The sequence below is a fragment of the Carcharodon carcharias genome, chromosome 26 (assembly GCF_017639515.1).
Source record: "Carcharodon carcharias isolate sCarCar2 chromosome 26, sCarCar2.pri, whole genome shotgun sequence".
NCBI lineage: Eukaryota > Metazoa > Chordata > Chondrichthyes > Lamniformes > Lamnidae > Carcharodon > Carcharodon carcharias.
This window is the reverse complement of record NC_054492.1, coordinates 42,162,108-42,185,462: the sequence shown is the minus strand read 5'-3', so window position 1 is coordinate 42,185,462 and position 23,355 is coordinate 42,162,108. Positions and strand designations below refer to the sequence as shown.

At 42.8% G+C, this 23,355-nt stretch overlaps 1 protein-coding gene across 2 annotated transcripts in view; it reads right to left on the bottom strand.

Moving 5' to 3' along the window:
* fgf7 (fibroblast growth factor 7) overlaps positions 1 to 23,355 on the bottom strand; it is a 69,266-nt gene that overhangs the window by 6,552 nt on the left and 39,359 nt on the right. For both annotated transcript variants that reach the window (XM_041175347.1, XM_041175346.1), the window contains one exon: positions 1,028 to 1,131. In XM_041175347.1, the coding sequence (XP_041031281.1) occupies positions 1,028 to 1,131 (104 nt within the window). The remainder of the gene's footprint in view (positions 1 to 1,027; positions 1,132 to 23,355) is intronic.

Below are 23,355 nucleotides of genomic sequence, written 5' to 3'. Positions count from 1 at the left end.
GGCGAGCAGGCGAAAAGCCCTGACTCTTCCTCCTCCTCCTGCCTGCACAGGTAGTGCTGGCTACCGGTCGCATCTTACGCTGGGTGGGCCTTAATTGGCCTGCCCGCATAAGATGGCGGTGTGGGCAGCGATCACTGCCACGCTCACCCACTCCTGCTGAGCCCGCCTGCCATTTGAAAAATTCTGCCCTATGTTTTAAGAAAACTACCACCAAGTATTCCAATAAACACCAACTGCCAAGACTCCCAACAAACACCAACTACCCTGACAGTATCAACTCCCACCCAATTCCCCCAGCTATCCTCAATCCCAATCAGGACTTGCTATTAGACGTAAGCTGTAATATTTTACTAGTTTTCGGTGTATGAAGTTGTACACCTGGCCCACATGAGGCAGTCAACGCTTACTGAGTCTAGAGAAGAACCTTCAACTATGACTGGATTACTTCAAAGAGCAGCCTGAAATCCTGGTTTGAACAAGGTAGCCAGAAGTCCCAGGCTGCTGGCTATTGGTTGAATTTGAGTGGAATGCAGCAAAGGTCCTCTGCTTTGGGGACCCCCAGCAATTGCCGCAATGGCCATTGTTCCATTTGATTGGCTGGCAGCTCTCAGAGACAGGACTTCTTCTCCAATGGGGCGGAAGGCCCGTCTCGAGCCAACTGATGGCCTAGTGGTCATTAAATAGCTGTGCAGCAAGCCAGCAATGCAGAGTTGGGCTTGCCCCCAACTTTTACATCACAGGACAAGGCCACGGCATAACATTCAGCCCTATATTCCATTTGCAATGTTCTTTCCCATTCACGTAATCTTTCTATATCCCTATGCAGCCTCTTTGCGTTATCCTCACAGCCTACTTTCCAATCTAACTTTTTTTCATCAGAAAACTGGATACATTAAACTTTGTCCCTAATGACACTGTATCGCCAAGACTGTAGGATTTTCCATTTAAGGAAATGAATGTTAAAGAATAATGGGAAAAATATATAACTGTTAATTAAATAAGTACAATGTTCTGTGTACATGCTTACCTTGCTATATAATTTTCCAGATTTGCTCATTGCTAGGAAATAGTCACTTTCTACGCCTCGGATAGCAACCACTCCAACAGCCACGGTTCTGATTTCCAGAATACCTGTAATAGATTACAATGCCATCTTTAACCAATTCACACACATCACTTTAAATTATTAATTACTGAAGCAAGACAATCCTAGCTGCTGTTAATCAGTTTCAGCTTGTAAGTTTTGGTTCAGAGTTATTACATACCAAGGATATCTTATTAAAAAAATCATCAGCAGACAGAATTCCACATATGCCTGGCAGATTTTTAATTTCCAGAGCAAAACATAATTATGGACCCCATACTAACATTTGTTTCTGAAATATATTTTTGTAGTATGATCAATAAAATATAGGTTGAGCCTCTAGCCTCCCACAGTTTGTCCTCGAAGAACTCTAATAAGCATATCTTATGATCCCTAAACACCTCTGACCTGACTGTGTCACATAAGGTTCATGGTAAATGTAACAGCTTCACCTAGTATAACCAGAAATAATGATGTGTTATGGACATGGTGCAGGCAATTACATTTTTTTTAAACTAAAATTACATTTTCTGTTAAACTAAAATGTTGGTAACCTAGATGAAACATGATATTTACAACATGGTTGTGTTTCATATAATCCAAGGCATTTATTTAAAGAATATATTTTGCAAAAAATTGGTAATAAACTAATATGCCATAAAATAAATGATCTACACGTTAGCCTGTGAGCTTAAACATGAGCCTTTTAAAATTTCAAAATGATACATTACTAATTCACTGAAAACAAGATTACATCAAAAGTTTTGTTATTTTAAATGACTTTTGTACATTAATTTAACTTTTCTCTCACACTATTTGAATCCAGTATGGGTGTAAGGACAAATTCTATTGTAGAATCTTATTGAATGGCGGAGCAGGCTCGAGGAGCCGAGTGGCCTACTCCTGCTCCTAATTTGTATGTTCACATGTTAAAAAGCAAAATATGAATTATAAACAGTACTCTGGTTGAGTGAACTGCATTTTATATTCAGAACCGTTTGTCATATGTAAAATATTTAATATCATTATAGTTAAAGGATCAAAGAGAAAGATATTAAATTTTAGTACTCCTACTGTTAATTGTATTCAATATTAACTAGTATAATCATAACAGTGATTGCATTACATGACACAACTTGTTTCGTTCTTTTCTATTTTTTCTTAGTACTGATGTGGTATCTGTCAAATTCTTTTGGTAAAATTTTAGCATGCTTTTCTTATATGATTGTCAACTTCATGTCAACAGTGGTGGGAAATGGAAGTTATTTTCAAAAATGACAGCTTGTGTTAGAATCAAATTTTCCCAGAATAGGCATAGTATGGGCCAAAGGAAGAGCTGACATCCCTTCTGCTTTTCCTGAATACCTTAACCCAGCTTCAGAAAAGGATCTTTTATGCACCTCTGTAAATGTTCCATTTACATGACCATCACCTTCGTCACCTTTCATAATGAGATAGCTGTCCATAACTTGGCAGTCTTGTAAACATGCTTGAATGAGAGAAAGTTCAACAATTAATCTGCACTTGCTTCAAATCCATGTCTGGCACATTACATTGCCAATCCACGTCCTGCATGAAATTACATTGATTTTTTTCAAGTCTTACTCTGTTTTACATGTTTCTTGGACACAAAATAGGGGGAAAAAAGAGTCTAATACTGTAGATATATATCCCGCTTTCTTAGGCTATGTGAAATATGTCCAAAGCTACATTGGCTTGGATGATATTCGAGCATCACTGGTGGCCATTGTATACAGACCCCTGGGCTAGAATACAAAGCTCGTTGAACGAGTGCAGGCCTGACCTGACCTAGTGTAAAGTGACACGCGATGACGCCAGGCAAGCGTCCTGACATCATCGCGCACTCACACGATATTTCAGTCAGCGGTGCGTGCGGGAGTCAGCAGCGTGCCCTCGACAATTAGACCTATTAAGGGCATTAACAATGCAATTGAATTAAAATTTCACTGCTTATCCAACCTTATGGTTGGTGGGCAGGCAAAGGCTAAGTTGCCTTTGCATTTTTTGCGAAACCTCATCCACATGACAGTCACATGAGGGAACATGTTTGTTAACATTTTTTAAATCTTTATTTTTAATTTTCAAAACTCTTCAGCTCCCTAAGCAGCTCTGTGCCTCAGGGAGCTTTTCCTTCATGCATGCGCGAACTTACACTCTAGCCCTCCTCCCCTCCCCCACACACAGGTAACGCTGAGCACTGCCACATGCATTTCACGCTGGGCAAGCCTTAATCGGCACACCTGAGTGAAATCACGGTCCGGCCCCGATTGTTCCCGCCCGCCCCCATCGAGCCCGCCTGATGAGAGAAAGATCCTGGCCCTGTAATTAGGACCCTTGCATATGCTAAAGATAGGCCTAATGCCCATTGAAGACCCTGGTCTGAAATTGGTCAGAAATTGAGTGGCGCATCTGCTGGACATGGTCCATTCAGTTTATCAGTGCCTCTGTGGTCTAACCAATGGACCTTAAAGGGACCAGTGAAAGCCAACAAACAAATTGTTAGTTTTTGAATTTACCTTAATGTAGAGCAAAGAATTTGTTTTTCAAGTGTAATCCACTTGTTCTATTATCATAGTTGAATTTGAAGTGATATTTCAGTTTAGGTTTTGTCATATCTTCTAGTATTTTCTATGCCCCTCTGTGATAAGCTTTCAGTTGCCTATTTTCTAGGATTAAAAGGCCAAATCTTTCAAATCATTATCTAAATTCAAATCCCTGTAATTTAGTCTCAGCCTTGTGGTTCTCACACTGCTTCGAGGACCTGCGTATCTCCCGTGTCTCTCAGCAACCAGAACATGCCACAAATGAGGCTGGATTATACACTAAGGGTGGGGTCCCCGCACCCTAGCATAAATTTTTGAGCTGAGCCTGCCTCCGCTTAACAGGCTCGGCTCCCTTTAATTTTTCAGGCCACAGCCCTTCAATTAGCATGAGGTAGGACTACTGTTCATCTCCAGGAGGTAGCCCTGCCACATAGAACTGCCAGCCAATCAGAGGCAGCAGCTCTATGCACCGGCAATGCCAGCAGGAGTAGTGGGCACTGCTGGTGCTCCAGGTAGGCCAAGCAGATGGCGTTCAACGATTACCCCCGACCTGAACATTCAGGTAAAGTACGAGTTCTCACTAGGACCAGACTGACAGGCCCCAGCAAGGGGAGTTGGGGGACATGTTGGTCAGAGCAGTGGGGAGGCTAGATGTGGGGAAGCAAGAATGGTGGGGGGAGCCTCCTCTTGATGAGCAGCCCAGGAAGGAGGCACCCCGCCCTCTCACGTCCACTGTCCCACCACTTCCGCTGATCAGTAGCCCACAGGGTTAAACCTGCTGGGCTATACATTGAGTGCAGGCCTCTCCCGCAGGAGTGGCAACTCACTTAAGGGCCCCAGTTGGGCCACAGACAGGCAACCCACTTGATCCCTCCCCTGCTGCCCCTAAAATTGTGGGTGGACTGATGGCAGGCATGCCGCTAATGGCATGGTGTCCTAATTTACTGGTCTGCCCGCCTGTTTTCCTGCTGAGGGTTGGCAAGTAATATTCAGCCAACCAGAACTCTACACAGTTTTACTATGGCTTCATCTGACTGCTTTAGCTATGTTGATTTTCTTGCTTTGCATTGGTTAAGACTTGTAGGTCTCTCAACTTTTTCCTTTCTTTGTGCAGTATTTTACATTGGTTTGCATTAAATGTTATCTGCCAGCTACTCACCTACGTATTTTAACTAACTGATTTGTAATTTCTGAATTGCCTCCTCTAATTCTATTGCACCTTTCAGTTTGGTATTGGCTGTATATTCAACCAATTTGCACTGAGTTTCTGAATCCAAATCATCGATGTGAATTGGAAACAGTAGTTGTCCCAGCATTAAGCCCTGGGGCATCCTATTGAACAATCCTCATCCTGGCATGAATTTTTTAATAGTACTGTTGTTTTTCAGCCCTTCACAAATCTCTTATCCATTTCTAAGGTTTATCTCGAATCCGCACAGCTTTGAGCATAAGTAGCAGCCCTTTGTGTGGAACTTTATCAAATGCCATTTGGAAATCTAGTTTAGAATTTTAATACGTGTCTGTAGAACTCAGTTATTCACAACCAACAAATTGTGAAAAATTACTGATTTATATGTCTGGAAATTTTTATAAATATCGTTACTTACATGTGTTTACACAGATTAACTGTTCAGCTCCAAAATAATTGTAGAATGCTTCCTTCATTACAGAGATTATAATAAACTTATTTCATATTGTGTTATTGATAGGATAATCACCATATCCCTCTCAGCAACATGCTGGGTAAATTGCTAAGTCTTTAATAGAAGTCTCATTAAGATTTCACTTTCTAAATTAGCCTTCAGGTTTAATTAACTGAATCTCTGTGCTTCAAGTTTCATAGCCTTAAGATAGTGTGACTGGATTGTTGCCCATACACCCACTGTCAAGGATTATTAACTGAACATTTGATCTCCATTTTAACTGTTACCATACATTTACTCTGGTCTCTGTGTGTTTTCTCACCATCTGTAAACATCTTTCATTTTGCCAGAGAACAGAACATGATAATTCTCTCATCCATCCTCTATCTTAACAACATAAGAATGTAGGAGAACAGAAGAGATCTTCATGGTGTTTCTAGCTGGTTCCAAAGTTCAAAAAAATCTCACACCAAGGTCTTTAATTCTATTGAACCACAACTGTTTCAATTAGGCCATTATGTTATATGTCATATTCCAAATATTCCAATATAATCTTAATGCTCATGCACAGAAAAAAAGTTACCAGAAGTTTAAGCAAGGTATAACTTCTAACAGGTGCCTTACAAAATTTGGTTGATGACCAATGTGATTTATTAGACTGTGATCAGAAATATGACTCTTTTACGATTTTGCTTGACTTTGTAGTAAATTTGAAATATTATATCAGCAGAAAATGCCCTTAAGAATGCTTACTATATTAAAATTATTAATGATCTCCCCTTATATCCTGTTACATTGGGCCAAAAACTCATTGCCTGATCTCTCCAAATCAATTGCATTAGACACCAGCAGTGCATGGTAGGGCAGCTTACTAAGCTAAAAATTTATACCAATTTTGGTCTCCATCTGCTTGTTGTACATTAAATGAGTAAAGCTAATAATTTACTGACTTATTTACTGACTTGTTAAACTTCAGTCTCAGATGTTATGGACTGTTTCCAGTCCACTAGAGGCTGTAAAATCCAAGGGAAAGTTAATGTGGAAACAATGTGCATTTGCAGTCAGGTCTTTCAAGAGCAGTGGATATCTAAGCTGTGAAATACCAGAAATGTTTTACTATCAGAATAATACATTTAAAGACAAAACCTAAGTCATGTTTCAATGATTGTGAAAATACTAAAACAACTGAAATGGTAGTGAAAATTAATTTTAAAGCAAGGATCAATTGTTCTTCTAACCCAATTTCTTTAATTATGTAAGAAATACTTAATCTGTATCATATTGTAACATAATATAATTTTTAAATACCAATAATTCATTAGGTTTAAAAAAGCTGGAAATGGTCTGGATCCTTCAGGATACACAAATAAACCAGGGCTCATAATTATACTGAACAAATTTATTTATATGGGACAAGAATTTTCTTCAGGCTTCTGAACCCCACCACCAGGCTCAAATGGAAAGATCAGAAGCTCACAATGGGCTGGATTTTACGGGTTGACAGAGTACCCGCGTCCCCAGCTAGAAGGTTAGGTGGGAGCCTGCTCATGAACAGCGTTAAATGCTTTAAGGTGAGACTTCCGCCCTCCGCCCTTTTCTCGGGAGGAAGTTCTGCCTTAGAGTGCTGCTCGCCAATTGGATGGCCAGCAACTCTGCAGGGCCTGCTGGGATTGGTGGCCACTGCTGAGACTATAGGCAGTCCTACCATTCCAAGGACCCTAAGTAAGTCCTGGGTCAGGGGTCTCGGTGAGGGGAGTGGGTGACCGGGTTCATGAGGTCAGGGAGAAGAGTTAAAGGAAGATGACCAAGGGGTGGTGCCTTTGATGGGCCAAGGGGCCCACAAATGAGATTCCCCTCCCTTTGCCTGACACCAACCTGCGCACCTAAAGCTGCCAGGCTTCCTGCATGGCATGAGCATCCCTCCCCACTCCCCTACAGTGGGTAAAATACCAGCGGCATTAATTGGCCAGGTAGGCCCATTGCTGACAACACCCTCCACCTCACACCTTGCCCCCGTAAAAATTTCAGATGTATTAGGGCAGGCAGGAAGGCTTTTAGGATTTTACATGACAGCCACCCCGCCTGACACCCAACTTCAAACCCACTGGCAGGGTGTATAAAAGCTAGCGCACTGTGTGGGGAACAGTTATTCACCTGTACTTTTTCCCTGAGTTGGTCAATTAGTGGCTGAAGGCTGGGCTCACCATCCAATTAAGAACAGTGGATGGGCTCTTAAAGGTGGAGGGCTAGTAAAATGCTTGAAAGCAGCATCAGGATGCCATAACAGGTAAGTGAGTAAGAAGGTGTCCCAAAATGGAGGTGCCCTCTCTCCAATTTTTTCAAGTTTAAAGTAGGAAATGGCTTTTGCTGCTAGGCCACCACTAAGGATTAATGTGGGACTGAATACAGTACCGTCCTTACAGAAGGCACGTGATCCAGAGCCAGGGTATTCTAGAGATGGACAGAGTTGTGTAAAGAACTGGGATGGAGTCAGCTCCATACCTGTACTGTACCTATGGATACAGTTATGAGTTGTTAACAAAGACTTGCTGTTAATATACTCAAGACTACCAAGCCTACTTCATGGGGCAGGATTTTATGTGTCAGCAAGCGGGAGTGGGGCCTGTTCGCTGACGCGTAAAATGATGCACAGTGACGTTGGGGGGAACTCCCGATGTCACCGCGCCCCGTTTAAATTTTTAGGAAGGCGGGGGCACAGCGAAATCAGCTGTGCACCCGCCAACCTATCAATGGCCAACTGAGGCTATTGACAGAGTCAATTATGTAATTAAAGGATCAGCCCATCTAACCTTAAGGTTTGCAGGCAGGCCAAGAGCCCTGGCACAAACTAGAAAAAGCAGAAACCTCATCCACGGGCGGGATGAGGTTTCATGTAGGTTTTTAAAAAATTTATTAAAGTTTTTGTGACAATTAAGGACATGTCCCAACTCATGTCACATGAGGGGACATGTATGGGAAATTTTACTTTTCTGTTTTTTGCTTTTGTACATTTAAAGCTGATCTCCCTGAGGCAGCACTTAGCCTCAGGGAGATGAGTACGCTGTTTTGTGTGCATGCACGAAAGACCATACTCTCGATTTTGGGATTCCCCCCGCCCGCACAGGGAGCACATAGCACTTCTGTGTGGATGTCATGCTGGGCGGGCCTTAATTGGCCCACCCATGTAAAATGGTGCCGTGCCTCCGATCGGGGGCGCCAATCAGAAGCGCGCCTGCCCTTCAACTTTCCCCCCAACGTGGGACAAATTCAGCCCATAGTGTCTGAAGCAGGACTCTTCAGGAGGGAGAGGAAGAGCCCCTCCACAGAGTGGCCTACCGCCGCTGCTGGACCCAGGCTGGCAGGAACAGCCCCTAAGCTTGCCTGAAACATTGGCCTTCAGGCAACTAAACTGTTCCCTGCCAACCTGCAAGCATCTGGATGCTGACTGGAAAATCCTAGTCGGCCTCCTTCAATGGGCCTTAAGTAGGCATTAACCAGCTCCATTAGTTATCTATTGCTTGCGGGCAGGAAGTCTCTGGGAAAATACTCTTGGAACAGGAAGCAGCTATTTTTAGTGCCCACTCATCTCCATTCCCAAACTCATTGTGACCTAAAAATCTTGGCCCACGATATTTGGTCGGTTAGTTCAAATGCCCAGATTAAGTACATTATTTGGGGTGTTAAGATTGAAAAATGTGACATCATGCAACTAAGTGATTCCCAGACTAATGATACTCCCAGATAAAATTAAGGTTTACAGCAAATCAAAAATACATCCTAAAAAATCAACTGATTAGAATTCAAGTTTGAAAAATAAATTGCACAGCTCTCCTTATGGTATGTGTAGGGCTACCTTTTAGTTTAAGAATTATTAAATGTTTGTGGCAGTTGACAAATCCCTTTTACTAGTTTTTTTAAAAATTCTTTCACACATTGTGGGTGCCAGCATTTATTGCACATCCCAAATTGCCCTTTAGAAGGTGCTGGTGAGCCACCTTCTTGAACCGCTGCAGTCCATGTGATGTAGGCACAGATCCCCCCTCATCCTTCTAAGCTCCATCAAGTATAGACCCAGAGCCCTCAAACGTTCCTCATATGATAAGCCTTTCATTCCTGGGATCGTTCTCGTGAACCTCCTCTGGACCCTCTCCAGGGCCAGGACATCCTTCCTGAGATACAGGGCCCAAAATTGCTCACAATATTCTAAATGTGGTCGGACCAGAGCCTTAAAAAGCCTCAGCAGCACATCCCTGCTTTTATAATCTAGTCCTCTCAAAATAAATGCCATCATTGCATTTGCCTTCCTAACTACCAACTCAACCTGCAAGTTAACTTTGAGAGTCCTAGTCCAGGATTCTCTTAAGTCCCTTTGCACTCCAGATTTTTGAATTCTCTCCCTATTTAGAAAATAGTCTATGCCTCTATTCTTCCTACCAAAGTGCATGACCTCACACTTCCCCGTGTTGTATTCCATCTGCCACTTCTTTGCCCATTCTCCTAACCTGTCCAAATCCTTCTGCAGCCTTGCCGCCTCCTCAATACTACGTCCCTCCACCTATCTTTGTATCATCTGCAAACTTAGCCAGGATGCCCTCAGTTCCTTCATCTAGATCATTAATGTATAAAGTGAAAAGTTGTGGTTCCAACACTGACCCCTGCGGAACTCCACTAGTCACCGACCGCCATCCTGAGAAGGACGCCCTTATCCCCACTCTCTGCCTCCTGCCAGACAGCCAATCTTCTATCCATGCTAGTACCTTGCCTCTAACACCATGGGCTCTTATCTTACTGAGCAGCCTCCTGTGCGGCACCTTGTCAAAGGCCTTCTGGAAGTCCAAGTAGATAACTACTCTCCTTTGTCTAACCTACTCATTACCTCCTCAAAGAATTCTAACAGATTTGTCAGGCATGACCTCCTCCTGATGAAACCATGCTGACATTGCCCGATTTTACCATGCACTTCTAAGTATTCTGAAATTTCATCCCTAATAATGGACTCTAAAATCTTACCAACGACTGAGGTCAGACTAATCGGCCTGTAATTTCCTGTCTTTTGCCTCCTCCCTTCTTAAACAGGGTGGTTACATTAGCGATTTTCCAGTCCTTTGGGACCCTCCCTGACTCCAGTCATTCCTGAAAGATCACCACTAATGCCTCCACTATCTCCTTCAGAACTCTGAGGTGTAATCCATCTGGTCCAGATGATTTATCCACCTTCAGACCTTTCAGTTTTCCTAGCACCTTCTCCTTGGTAATGGCCACCATATTCACCTCTGTCCCCCGACTCTCTTGAACTTTGGGGATGTTACACGTGTCTACCACTGTGAAGACTGACGTAAAGTACCTATTCAGCTCCTCCACCATGGTCAGGGGGGAGTTGGAGGGTCAGGGGGAGTCAGACAGTCAGGGGGAGCATTTTTGTGCTGAACTTGCTGACAGAAACTTATACCCAAATTTCTTGCAAACCTTTTCCCAATACCACAGTATAAAACGAGTGCAAAATCAGTGGTATTATCTTGCATTCTAATTTCCAAATTTTAAGTGGCTGGATAGAGATTTACATCCATGATTGCTTTAATCCTGTCCTAATAAAGGTAGTTAAAACTACATGGACTGTGTGCTAACATTTTGCTTAATTGTATATATTTCTAAATAATCAACCTTCATAAACTAATCTTTGTTGGTCACTATTCTGCATGTTAGCCTTTGATAAGTGCAGCCAATTCGTGTAGCCCAAATGGTTTATCTGCACCTGCAGCAAGAAGGCGGCTCACCACCACTTTCTCAAGGGCAATTAGGGACAAGCAACAAATGCTCAACACTCAAACCCCATGAAAGAATTTAAAAAATATTAATTTTTAGAAAAACAGATTTGAATAGTAACTACAATTTGATCACATGTTGCAAAGACTCACCTTTATAACTGCATTGCTGAAATGGAGCAGTTGTTATTTATTGTAAAATATGGCTGAAAGTCTTACCCAATCATCAATCTCTATTTCAGCATGTCGCTTAACAAAAAAGCTGTAAGTGATTCTAAAAATTCTGCAGTATGCTTTAGTTAATACAAAACATAAGTGGTAGAATGAAACTTTGTGAGCAATGCTCTTTAGAAATTACACATGTGCACTAATACATTTTTATGAAAAATGTTCTGGATCTTGCAATTTATGTATTCATGTTAAATGTTCATTTTAATAAGTTACTGGTGCATTGGAGTGGAACTTGAGAAGGTATTTGACTCTAAGACAGACACTGCAGTTTCTACTTAACAGTTAAAGTCATGAATATAGAGGAAATAAAAATGATATTTTTTAAGAAGGAACAGTCAACAGTTATAAAAATGTACAGTCCCAAAGAAATTAAAGCTATGGACCTGAAAAATGCAGTAACTTCTCCATTTGCACCTATATGAAATGAATTTTGAGTTCTGCTGTGCTGACATTTTTGGACTTAAATCTGCAACAGCTCATTACTGGCATAATTGTAGGAAATACACGAGAGCTGGCCTTTTGCATGACAGCGGGGTTATATAAATAAGTGACCAAGGTTTCAGAAGTGATGCAAACCATCAAGGAGCTTTGGTGTAAAACCAGGGTAAATCAGCTATGTGCAAATTTCCTTTGAAATAAAACAGTACAGTTCCTCCATTATCTGGTTATTTAATTATTATTAGATTGCTGTTTGTGGAGGTCTTCAGGCACAGTGGATAGAGTTCCTGCCTCTGAATCAGAAGCTCCAGGACTTGAGGGCCGTGAAAGATGTGTTCATAACATGACCAAATAGGTTGATTATCAACTTCAAAATCATTCCTATATATCTTTGACACGCAGTAAGAGCTGGTTATCCATGTTTGATGTGGAGTTACACCCCTCAAGCTATAGCCTCTGGTGATAGGCTAGCAATCTGTTCCAGGAAAAACTAGCTATGCAAACAGCTATAAACATGTGCTTTGTCTGCCTCATTGCACCACTAGGTCTGGGAAGAGAAAGAAAGAAAAAAAGGTTCTTGTTTGTGGGAACTTTCTTGCATAAATAGGTTGCTGCGTATAAAATAATGACTGCACTTCAAAAATACTCCATTGGCTGTAAAGCACTTTGGGATGTCCTGAAGTTGTGAAAGGTGCTAGATAAATACAAGTCTTTGGCCAGAATTTTTCAGTTGGCGGGCGGGCTAGGCAGGAGCAGTCGAGGAGCTGATCGCTGCCCGCGATCAGCTCTGCACCGCCATTATATGCGGGTGGGCCAATTAAGGCCCGCCCAGTGTAATACACATGCACGCAAAAGAGCGCCTCAATCTCCCAGAGGCACGGAGCTGTCTCAGGGAGATTGAATCACTATTGTAAGTAATGAATAAATGGATGAAAAAGTTATATAAACATGTACCCTCATGTGACTGTGTCACATGAGATGGGACATGTTTTTATATATAGGAATTATTTTTATAAATTAATAAAAGCTTTAGGAAACCTCACGTGGATAAGGTTTCCTAAAAATCGTGAAGGCCGCTTGGTCTTTTCGCATTAACAGTTACAATAATTACTTCCTTAATGGCCTTAGTAGGCGCAAGGCAGCGCGATGATGTCAGGACACACGGCCAACAGCATCACATGTCAGTTTACATCTCGGCGTGTCAGGCCCGCCCCCACACAATGACTGAAAAATCCTGCCCTTTCTTTCTTTACGCCAAAAAGTTCCAGGAAATTCCAGGCCATAATACTCCTGAGACGAATCACATTTCTGGATATTATACCAGTAAAAATCAATTTAATGAAGTGCTACTGGGTGAGCTAGCAAGGGCATGTTAAATCTAAAACATTCATTAAAACAAACTTCCAACTTGCATACCTACAATTTTGAAAATTGCCTAATTATAAACCAGACTTACTTAAATTTTAATGGAATTGTCTTGAATGTAGGAAAATGTTCTATTGTAAAACATTACACTTTTAAAAAGAGTTCTCCTTTGTCAGTCATGCAAAATCATTAATAGAATTGAAAATAACTGAAAAATTAATTAACTTAATGTATATTATGTAATTAAATCCCTTGTGCTTTATTAGAATATTGTACAGTCACAGGATTTAGCTACAAAACAACTGTGTAGATGTTTATCAAGACAAAGTAGTACTTCTCGAAGAGGAATGATGGTGAAAAGATATTCTGGTTACATTTTGACTGAAATCCACTTTTAATGGGATGCATTGTGCTATTGCAAAAGATAAGTTTCATCAAATCTACTCACAGTATGAGTAATTTCATATATGACCTGTGGTTAGTGTAGCAAGCTTGGGAAGAGGAGGTGACCTTAAACCTACAGTTCCAAGATTTCTTCACTACTGGCGCTTTCCTCATATTATGTCTGGGTCAAATTGATAAAGAAATTGATTGCTATGATTAGTCAACAGCTCCACTATCATTGTATCATGCGATTACCAGGATGGTAGAAGGATGGATCATTGATCCTTTTTGTGTCGCAGTTCCTTAAAGCTTTCTAAAATTTTACAGAGCCTCCAAACTGATTGCAGTAATGCTGAGAGTTACTTGGGAGAACTATAATTTTAGATTTTAATACAATAAACATCTTTTCTATTGTGTCAATTGACATTTTTAATTTGAGTTTATCTTAATATCTGTCAATCCTAAAGGTCAGTGGCATAAATGACAATTGTAAAGTTTTTATACTATAACAACAACAACATTCCAAGGCGTTTCACAGGAGCATTATAAAGCAACATTTGACATCAGGCCAAACAAGGAGCTAGTAGGGCAGATGACCAAAAGCCTAGTCCAAGGGGTACGTTTTAAGGAGTTTCTTAAGAAGGAAAGAAAGGTAGAGAGGCAAAGAGGGTTGGAATGGGATTCCAGGGTTTAGAGCCTTTTGCAACTGAAGGCACAGCACCAGTGGTGGAACTACAAAAATCTAAGATGCTCAAAAGGCCAGAGTTAGATAAGCACAGATATCTTGGAGAGTTGTGCAAATGGAAGAGGTTACAGAGATGGGGAGGGGCAAGACCGTGAAGGGATTTGGAAATGACGGTGAGACATGTAAAATCAAGACATTGCTTAACTGGGAGCCAACGAAGGTTGGCAAGCACAGGAGTGATGAGTTAACGGGTTTTGGTGTGAGTTAGGACACAGGAGTTGTGTTTTGGATGGCCTCAAGTTTACAGGGGCCAGAATGTGATAGGCTGGCCAAGATTTACAATACACTTATAATGAGAGGTATTGTGATCAGAAGAGAGGATGAAGTAATGATTTGTTCTATTCTGTTCCCAGGAAATTACTTATCTTCTGTATATTACAAACTGAATAACAGATGGCATTCTTTTTGTTTTGTATATCAGGTGGCAGGCAAACAGCTGGATGACAGATGTCTCAACAGTTTAATGCTAGTGGTTGCCAGGAGTTTGGAAGGCATATTATTGGGGTACCAAAATGGCCAACTGATTTCCCATTATAGCCTGATGCAGGATTCATTAACCTGGGTTAAACGAGTGATAGCTAACTTTCTTTTTGAACTTGTGCAAGCTTGGGACACACGTTTAATGATGGCAGGATGTTGCAATCTCCCTGTAACAATCATAAACTTATTCAGGACTGATAACCTGGCTGACTTTATGGCTGGTGAATGTCCCTCTTCAGCAACTCTATTAGTCTGCAAAAAATAATATATATATATATAAATCAACTGCCCTTTCCAGGCTATGTCACGCTGTGTTACCAGTAATGATGAATAGCAATCCAGTTTTACAGACTTCAGACAAGTCTAATGAGACAGAACATAAACTACTCCATGAAGAATCTCTGGCTTAACAGCAACATTGGCCTTGACTTCATGGGGCAGCAGTGCCAATAGGCTCAAAATCATGGAGCAGATTATTATTGGGTTCTTGCACATCAACATTTGTAAGACCAATCACAGCACATCTTATGATCAAAAATGTCTCAGCCAGATAATTTCCACACCATTCTCAAGAGACATCTAAGTTCATTGCTTTATTAATAATATCACTGATAACTTATTTTATCATCCACACAAGGATATCAAGTTTTAAAGCGACCAGCAACATTTGGTCGAAAGGCAGCTAAGTATTTTTAGAATTGCCAGTTTTCGCAGTGGACAACAGACGACTGATTGCGTTGATATAGGTACCTTAGCGTCAACAAATAGTTGGATTGTATTCCCAAATGGAAAAGTATATTATTCCTCAATGTGAAAATGATATGTGACCAAAAACAAGATGCCCATGTACAGCAATGCATGGTTCCCTAGGAAGCACATGGGGGTTATTTTTGGTGAAAGTGTGAAAACAGGCGCTAAATAAATGCTGTGCTAATAAGACATGCTATTTGAAAGTCTGGTTTTAGCATGCAATTTTGGTCCTAATTGCTAATTATCATTATTTGAACTTCCCTGGAGGTCCTAATGCAGATACATTGCAGGTTTAGCACTCAAGCACTGAATAAACCCAATTTTCAGACAGCATTTTGTGTGGGCTCCATGCATCCACTTCTATTGATGGTGTGCTGGTTAATAGACAGTGGCATGTTTCAAGAAGGTTCACGAACCAAGTAGTGGAAACACAGGTCCCTGGATGCAGCATTGGGAAGAAGTTCACCATTCCCTCATGTCCCTCCTGTCCCTCTCTCAGCTGATGCTGCTCTGCTCTCCTTCCATTCCTCCTGAAAACCAAGAGGGAGCTCTCGTAAGATGCCTGTTACCAAGCACCTGCCTTTCTCCTGGTGACTCCCATAAAGCATCTAATAAGGTAGAGTAACACAGCGCTTATTCTTTTTAGGTACAGTTCTCAAAGAATTTCCAGACTAATTTGATTGAGTGTTGTGAAGCCTTGATAAAGTATCTCAGAAAGTCCCTCAGTGTGTTTCAGATCTTCAGCAAATAAACAGTAAATGTGATTTACCTCTAAGTAGCACACAAAATCTTGTGCAATGATTCATTTACTGTGAATCAGCTGGTTGCTGTTAGAAGAGGTTGTTAGGTCAAGTGTTAGCCTCCAAGATGTCATGAAATTTTCTTAATGAGTGATAGCAAGAAATTTAAGTGACAATCAACTGCTTAATGATCCTCCAGGTAGCCAGCCCTCTTGCAAGCTTCAACTTCTTTACCAAGATGCTGTTTTGCGCTAAATGTAGACTAAACCAGTGTTTCAGCTTAAAACCCTCTCGGAGGCTCTTTAGCATCTAAGGTACCTGGGAAAATGCCCCATAATACTTACATTCTAAGGCAGTCCAAAATTACATAACTGTTTGAAGGAAAAGGAAGGATGGTTGGTTATTTGCTGGTATAACCTAAGTAGTCCTCCCAAGACTCATGATCCCATTGAATAAGACAATAGGATACTTACTGAACGCCAGGAACCACCTCAGATGTTGGTCCAAGCAATATGATTTCCTGCTGTGTTGCCACATGCATATTTTTGTGATGACCTGAACATCAACTGGCACATTCCTCGCTACTCAGCAATGCCAGAGGATCTCTCCTTATATAACAAATAATCGGTGAGGAAAGCCTGTTTAACATCAACAATTTCTGTGAATCCCTCCCTCATTGTTCCCTTTGGGTTTCCACAAGAGTCAAATCCAACATATTGGATTTGTGAGCACTCTGTGATCAGGACGACTGCAGATCTATCTTCAAAGGCAACACTTCAGCAACTGTCACATATTGTCTTATCACCTCTTTAAAAGCTGCTTCACCAAGGTCTTCCTCCCTTGACATGGAAGAGAGACAGACAGGGGATGTGTTTCTCTAACACTGGCCTCCTATCACTCCCCTTTTCAGTGGTAGTGGTGGGATCTACACTGAGTACATCACTGTACATCTGGTGGATCCTTCTGTGTATTACTACTATTGTATGTTGCTGCTGGGTGACAGTGGAAAAAGTAGATGCGGTAATTTCTCCTCTGGGCCTTACTCATGCTCAGTTTCCCATCACTTGTAGAGAGAGTTGAGGGGACTTTATAAATAAGCCAAATGGCACACTCCAAAACTGGCTGCCTAAGAATTAAAATCTCTCCATCCAATGGCAATCACACGAGCCACCTATACATTGAGTATCGTCTTTATTGGTATCCATCTTCTCAGCACTAAATGTAAAACATGCTTTGTCCAACCTTTACACAATTCAGATATTTCTCTTGTCTTTCAGATGTAACAATTAATCACTATGTAGAACATCGTGTCATCAACAAAGACATTAGTGCTACTTTCCATAATAACCATATTATAAATTTCAGTTCTGCTGTAGATATTTTCTCCATTCCAGTGGCACTATTCACTCCTGTAAGTGGCCTCTGGTGTTCAGGAATTAACTGATACTACCCATACCTGATAATGTCATTATTCATAACATTGTAGCTCAGGGGAGGGAAATAACAAGATTATGTGCTTGTGTTTTGAACTTGGTATGACCAGCTGAGGAGGAGTGAACTGGTTCCCCTCTATTCAACCTCCTCGGTTGGTCACAACAAAGATTTAAGTTTCCATTTCACGAGGATATGCCATTTCCAAATCAGAATGTATTTAATGTATTTAAGCTGTGAGCAATAAGGAGCCCATCAAACAAGGTTCTCTAGAGTCAAGGGACAAATTTATTAACCACTAAACCTGAGAAAAATAATAAGAACGCGATGTCAGGCATTCAGCAGTCATTGAGGCCCTCTCTCTTACACACACACACACACACACACACACACACACACACATACATGCATAGGTATCAGAAATAAGGAGAGTTAGAGTGCAATAAAAAGGTAAAAGAATTTATGGTTGTGTCCTTTGATTGTCCTTGAGGCATAGATTTTAAACGCTGCCTCCAATTTAAGTTAGCTGCTTTCTTGGATGTGGTCAGATGTAGAAGATGTCACAATTATTATGAGATCTTGGTTTACTGATAGGTTTCTGTTGGTTGGCTGAGTTCTGAGTTGGCTTCTCAAACCAGGTGACAAGCTTATTCCAGAAGAGAGACAGGGAGAGGGAGCAGCCTTCAGCCTGTTTCCTTTGCTGAAGACTTCCTTGACACTCCCTATGTCACTTGCAATCTCTCCCAGGTGGCTGGGCAGCCTTGCCTTGAAATACTTCACCCATTGTGCATTTCCAAGAGGTTTTGGGTATGTCTGTTTCAGTATCCAGTACTTTGCATTTTAATGTCTCTTCCTTAGGCTGTTATGAGTTTCGAAGGGTGTCTTGATTATAGGAAATGTCTTTCTCTTCATGCTCCACTCCCCTCAGGGTGATTTGTTTGTTTCTCACCTTCACCTTGCACATATTCTCCTTCAACCAAGCCTATCCCAGACTGTAGTGATTTTAATCCCTTGAGTTGAACTGAATTTATACCTAACATTTTTAATATACCAAGCCCTTTTCCATGCTAAACACAATCCTGAAATTTGGCAATCCAGTTGATTATTGTTGAGAAAGATGAAAAATATAGTATCCCATTAGATACATCACAAATGATTAATGGGACTTTTGATATTTGACTCTCAATGACATTTCAACAGACACGGTTTTTGATAGCACCATATTATCCAGAATTGTTGGATGTAACCCATCCTCTGAACAATTTTGAAAACTAGAAACAATTTTTTAAAATTGTCACTTTTTCAGCTGGCGCAGACACAATGGGCTGAATGGCTTCTTTCTGTGCCTTGGCTACTCTATGGGCAGAATTTAGCCCTTGTCGGGCAGGCTCGGTGGAGGTGGTCAGGAAGCCATCTTAGCGCTGCCTGTGCGGTAGGGGGAGAAGGGCGAGCACAAACATCGCACATGCGTGCTAGTGCGTGTTTCAGAATTTCCCTGAGGCACAGAGCTGCCTCGGGGAGATGAAGAGTTTTAAAGAAAAATAATAAAGAATTGAAAAATGTTATAAAACATGTCCTCACATATGACTCTGTCACATGAGCAGGGACATGTTATTAATTAAATTTTAAAAATTTTATTTTTATTTGCTTTCGGAAACTTCACCCCGCCTGTAGATGAGGTTTCCTAAAAAGTGCAAAGGCCGCTTGGCCTTTTCACCTGCCTACCGACCACAAGGTTGGCGAAAAATGTAAGTTAACTGAGACTTTAACGGCCTTAACAGGCCTTTTAATTGTTGACGGGCGCGCTGCTGATACCTGTGCACGCCCGCCGACCAAAATATCACTCAACTGCGTGCTGACGTCGGGATGGATGCCCGATATCAACGCGCGTCATTTTACACTCAAGCAGGTCGGGTGCATGCCCACCCACCAAAGTAAAAATTTTGCCCTATGGTTCTATGATCCTTATAGCCTACCTGACATTCATGATCTTTGACTTGTATATCAGATGAACTGATGATGGCCTTTTCATTTTGGGACATAGTGTAAAAATAGGCTTTCCTCTCACTTGGTACCCATTGGACCGATTAGTGAAGAATTTAAAAGAAAACAATGGCTAATTCTGTGATACGGCTTCATTAAACCAAGCCTGTGAACCGATGCCAATGTTTAACTGCTTGGTTGAATATGACACTCAGCTGCACTGAATATAATCTCCTTTGTCAAAATCTTTGGACTGATCAATGAAATGCTTGAGATTGAGCTGGTTGAAACTGTTCCAGTGGCTTTTATGTGGTATTCCTTTCAAATATTGATGACGGCTTTTTGGACAGAGATCAGATAGTGTTCAGACGTGCCAACAGGTTCATTTTTTAGTGCTTTCAAGTGGTCATGACATCAATGGATGCAAAATATAAGTAGGTATTACTCAGACAATAAACAATCTGAATAAGGCCATTACCAATTGTAAGCGCAACATGACAGCTATGATGTTGTTCTGCTTTCTGTTCCTGTCACACAATACTATCCTTTTATGAGTGAGAGCAAGGGCTGAATTTTGAGGTTGCTAGGTGGGCGTGGTCAGCAGGACCAGGAGCAGCTGGGAAACGTCCCTCCACCCGCGATCGGCCAACTGCAATTTCACGGTAGTGTAGTCTCTTCATTGATGGGAGCCTCAAACCTGGAATCCCCATTGATCATTGAAAGACGATGGCACCATGAATCAGATTTCCATTGTCTCACCAGGGTGCCTGGCATGCACAGTGACAGTGTGATGACTTTAACTAATGACATGTCTATGTTCTTCCTTTTAGGTTCGCCAGCAGGCACTCACTCTGGACGCCAAAGTGCCACCCCTGACGCCGGAGGACCACCAGGCTTCACTTGCACCTGTGTCACACCCACTCTCTGAAGCAGGCACCAGCACAGGTACCAGCACCTCAGTGGGCAGTAGATCGGTGGCTAGAATGTCGGTGCACTTTTGTCGGGGCACTTCACACTTGCTTGAGGTGCAGCCAGAGGCAGAGAGTGCGCAGGGCGCTGGCAGCCAGAGGAATGCTGGGGACAAAGACAATGCTCAGTTGAAGGCAGATGATGAGCCTCTAGAGTTGTCCATTAGCTGGCAGATGCTGGATGTCCAGCAGCATGTGCAGGAGGATCTAGCAGAGATCCAGGAGGGTCTGCATGCCATGGTCTCCATTGTGGAGAAGACCATGCAAAGCATGAGCACTGTGTTGACTCTCACAGCCAAGCACACTGCCTCCTCCATTGAGAGAGTGGCAACTCTCATGGAGAGGCAGCTCCAGGGACAGAATCAGGGGTTCCTAGGGTTGCGCTCAGACCTGCAAGCCCTCACACAGGCAATGACCTCAGGTGGTCAGTACCAGTGTGAGAGATGGATGAGGCACTCGGAATCCTAGCTAGGTGCCTGTCCATCCATGGTGAGCAGGGAGGTCCAGAGCGACCTCATGTTGGTGCACAAGCTGCTTGTCGTCTCTGCGGGCTCCTGTCAGGGTGCTCTGGATGTCAACAGCAACTCCTTCACCCCTCTGCCAGTGACCATTGCATCTGATGAGGCTGCGGTGACTGGGGAGATGCCAGCCGTGGCACTGGCTGCTCCCTCCCAGGCGGGGCCAGCACAGGCTCCACTGGCCAGAGGACATCTGCCAAGGTCATCAAGGCCAAAAAGACAGCACAGTCAGCAGGTTGCCTCCAATGCCGGTGCCAGCAAGGGGAGAAGGGGGACACCAAGACATAGCACTCACAAACATAAGTTTAAGGCACCATGAGCACGAGGGGGACAGTTCACGGGTGATTTTCTCTTCATTTATGTTTGGTTTATATGTCTGCTGGTGTGCACATCAACACCAGTAATTGTAATGTCATAATGATTACAATGTGATGATAACATTAAATTTGCTTTGGTTCTGATGGGCCGAGTACACTTCACATTTTTTCTTTCTGGTGCAGAGTACGCCAGTATGTAATGCTGGATGTGAGTGGACATTGGGTGCAAATGCTGGATACTTTATTGCACAGGCATTGAGTGGATGTTGGGTGCAAATGAAAGGATCATTTCAGACATCGGGTTTGGACTCGGAAGCTCTGGCTTGAGGTTGAAGCTGATCTTTGGCAGCCTTGCTGAAGGAGTATTGGATCAAGGCTTCCTTGTTGTCCCTGCCTCCCTGGAGTTACCGAGGTCTGCCTCCGTGCCCTAAGGGTTCTCCTCACCATACTCCTCTTCTTATTCATTACTGGATTCATCATCTGTTGCCTGTGCAGTTGCATAAAGATCCTCTTACTCCAGTGGGGCTCCCCTTGCCAGTGCCAAATTGTGAAGAGTGCAGCATGCAATCACTATCAGTGACATCCATCCTGGGGGATAGGTAGTGCACCCCCTGACCGGTCCAGGCATTGGAAGCACATCTTGAAAAGGCCTATGGTCCTTTCTGTCACCGCCCTTGCGGTGGCATGACTTGCATTGTAACGCTGCTCTGCCTGTGTTCTTAGGTGGTGGAGAGGTGTCTTAAGCCACCTTTACAATGGATAGCCCTTGTTACCCAGCAGCCATTCATCCAGTCGGGCTGGAACACTGAAGAACCTCGGCACCTGTGAGTGTCTCAGGATATAAGTGTCATGGGAGCTGCCAGGGTACCTTGCACAGACTTGCAGAATCTACATGCTGTTGTCACACACTATCTGCACGTTCATGGAGTGGAATCCCTTCCTGTTGATGAAGGCACCGGGCTGACCTGCTGGCGCCTTGATGGCCACATGTGTGCAGTCGATTGCACCCTGGATGTGGGGGAACCCACAATCGCTGCGAAGGCTCTGACTCAATTCACTCGGCTGGCCTCATCCATAGGATGAGGACAAAGGTCAGTACCCGCCTGAACGGAGCTTCTGTCACCAGCTTGACACAACTATGGACAGCTGATTGGGAGACTCCACACAGATCCTAAACTGAAGCCAGGAAAGAGATGGAAGCATAGAAGTTGAGGGCCGCTGTGGCCTTCAGAGCTAATGGTATGTTAGTTGGAGCTGACCTCAGGCCCAATCATCTGACAAATGGAGGTCACTGTCTCCCTTGAGAGGCGGATCCTCCTTCAGCTTTGCACCTCAGACATATTTGAGGTAGCTGCATTGCCGCCTGTAAACCCTAGCAGCAGGATAGTGGCGTCCCCTGTGGCTCCTTCCACCTTGGACTTCCTGATGGCCCTGTGCCGCCTGTGCCTGTGCCTCTCTTCCCACAGGTCCCTCCCCTGGAAACTGCATTAGGACGACTGCCCTCCTCTCCCTTCTGCCCCTCTCTTCCTCCTCAGAGGAAGTGCCACGAGTGGAGGCCACAATCCCCAGATTACAGAAGGGTCACAGAAGGCTGTTTGAGACCTGGAAGGGTCCACACAATCTGAGTCCTCCGAGGTCCTTGGAGATACCAAGGAGACCTGAAATAAAGCCTGGAACTGCTAACAATGAAGCCCCTAACAGAGATGAAGCTGCCAAGTACTAATAAGTCACCAGCAGCAAACTATGTACCGAATTCCCCACTGCAGGTGCTGGCAATGGTGCTCACCCCTTTTATCCCGCTGTGGATGAGGTTTTTGAAATTGTCAGTTGTCCGCCTGTTTGTTTAACCCTTGCGATGAGTGCGAAATCACACGTGCAATGAAAAATTGCCGTCAATTAGCTTTTTAATGGCCTTAAGTGGCTTCTTAATTAATGGCCGGGGCGGCTCTGGT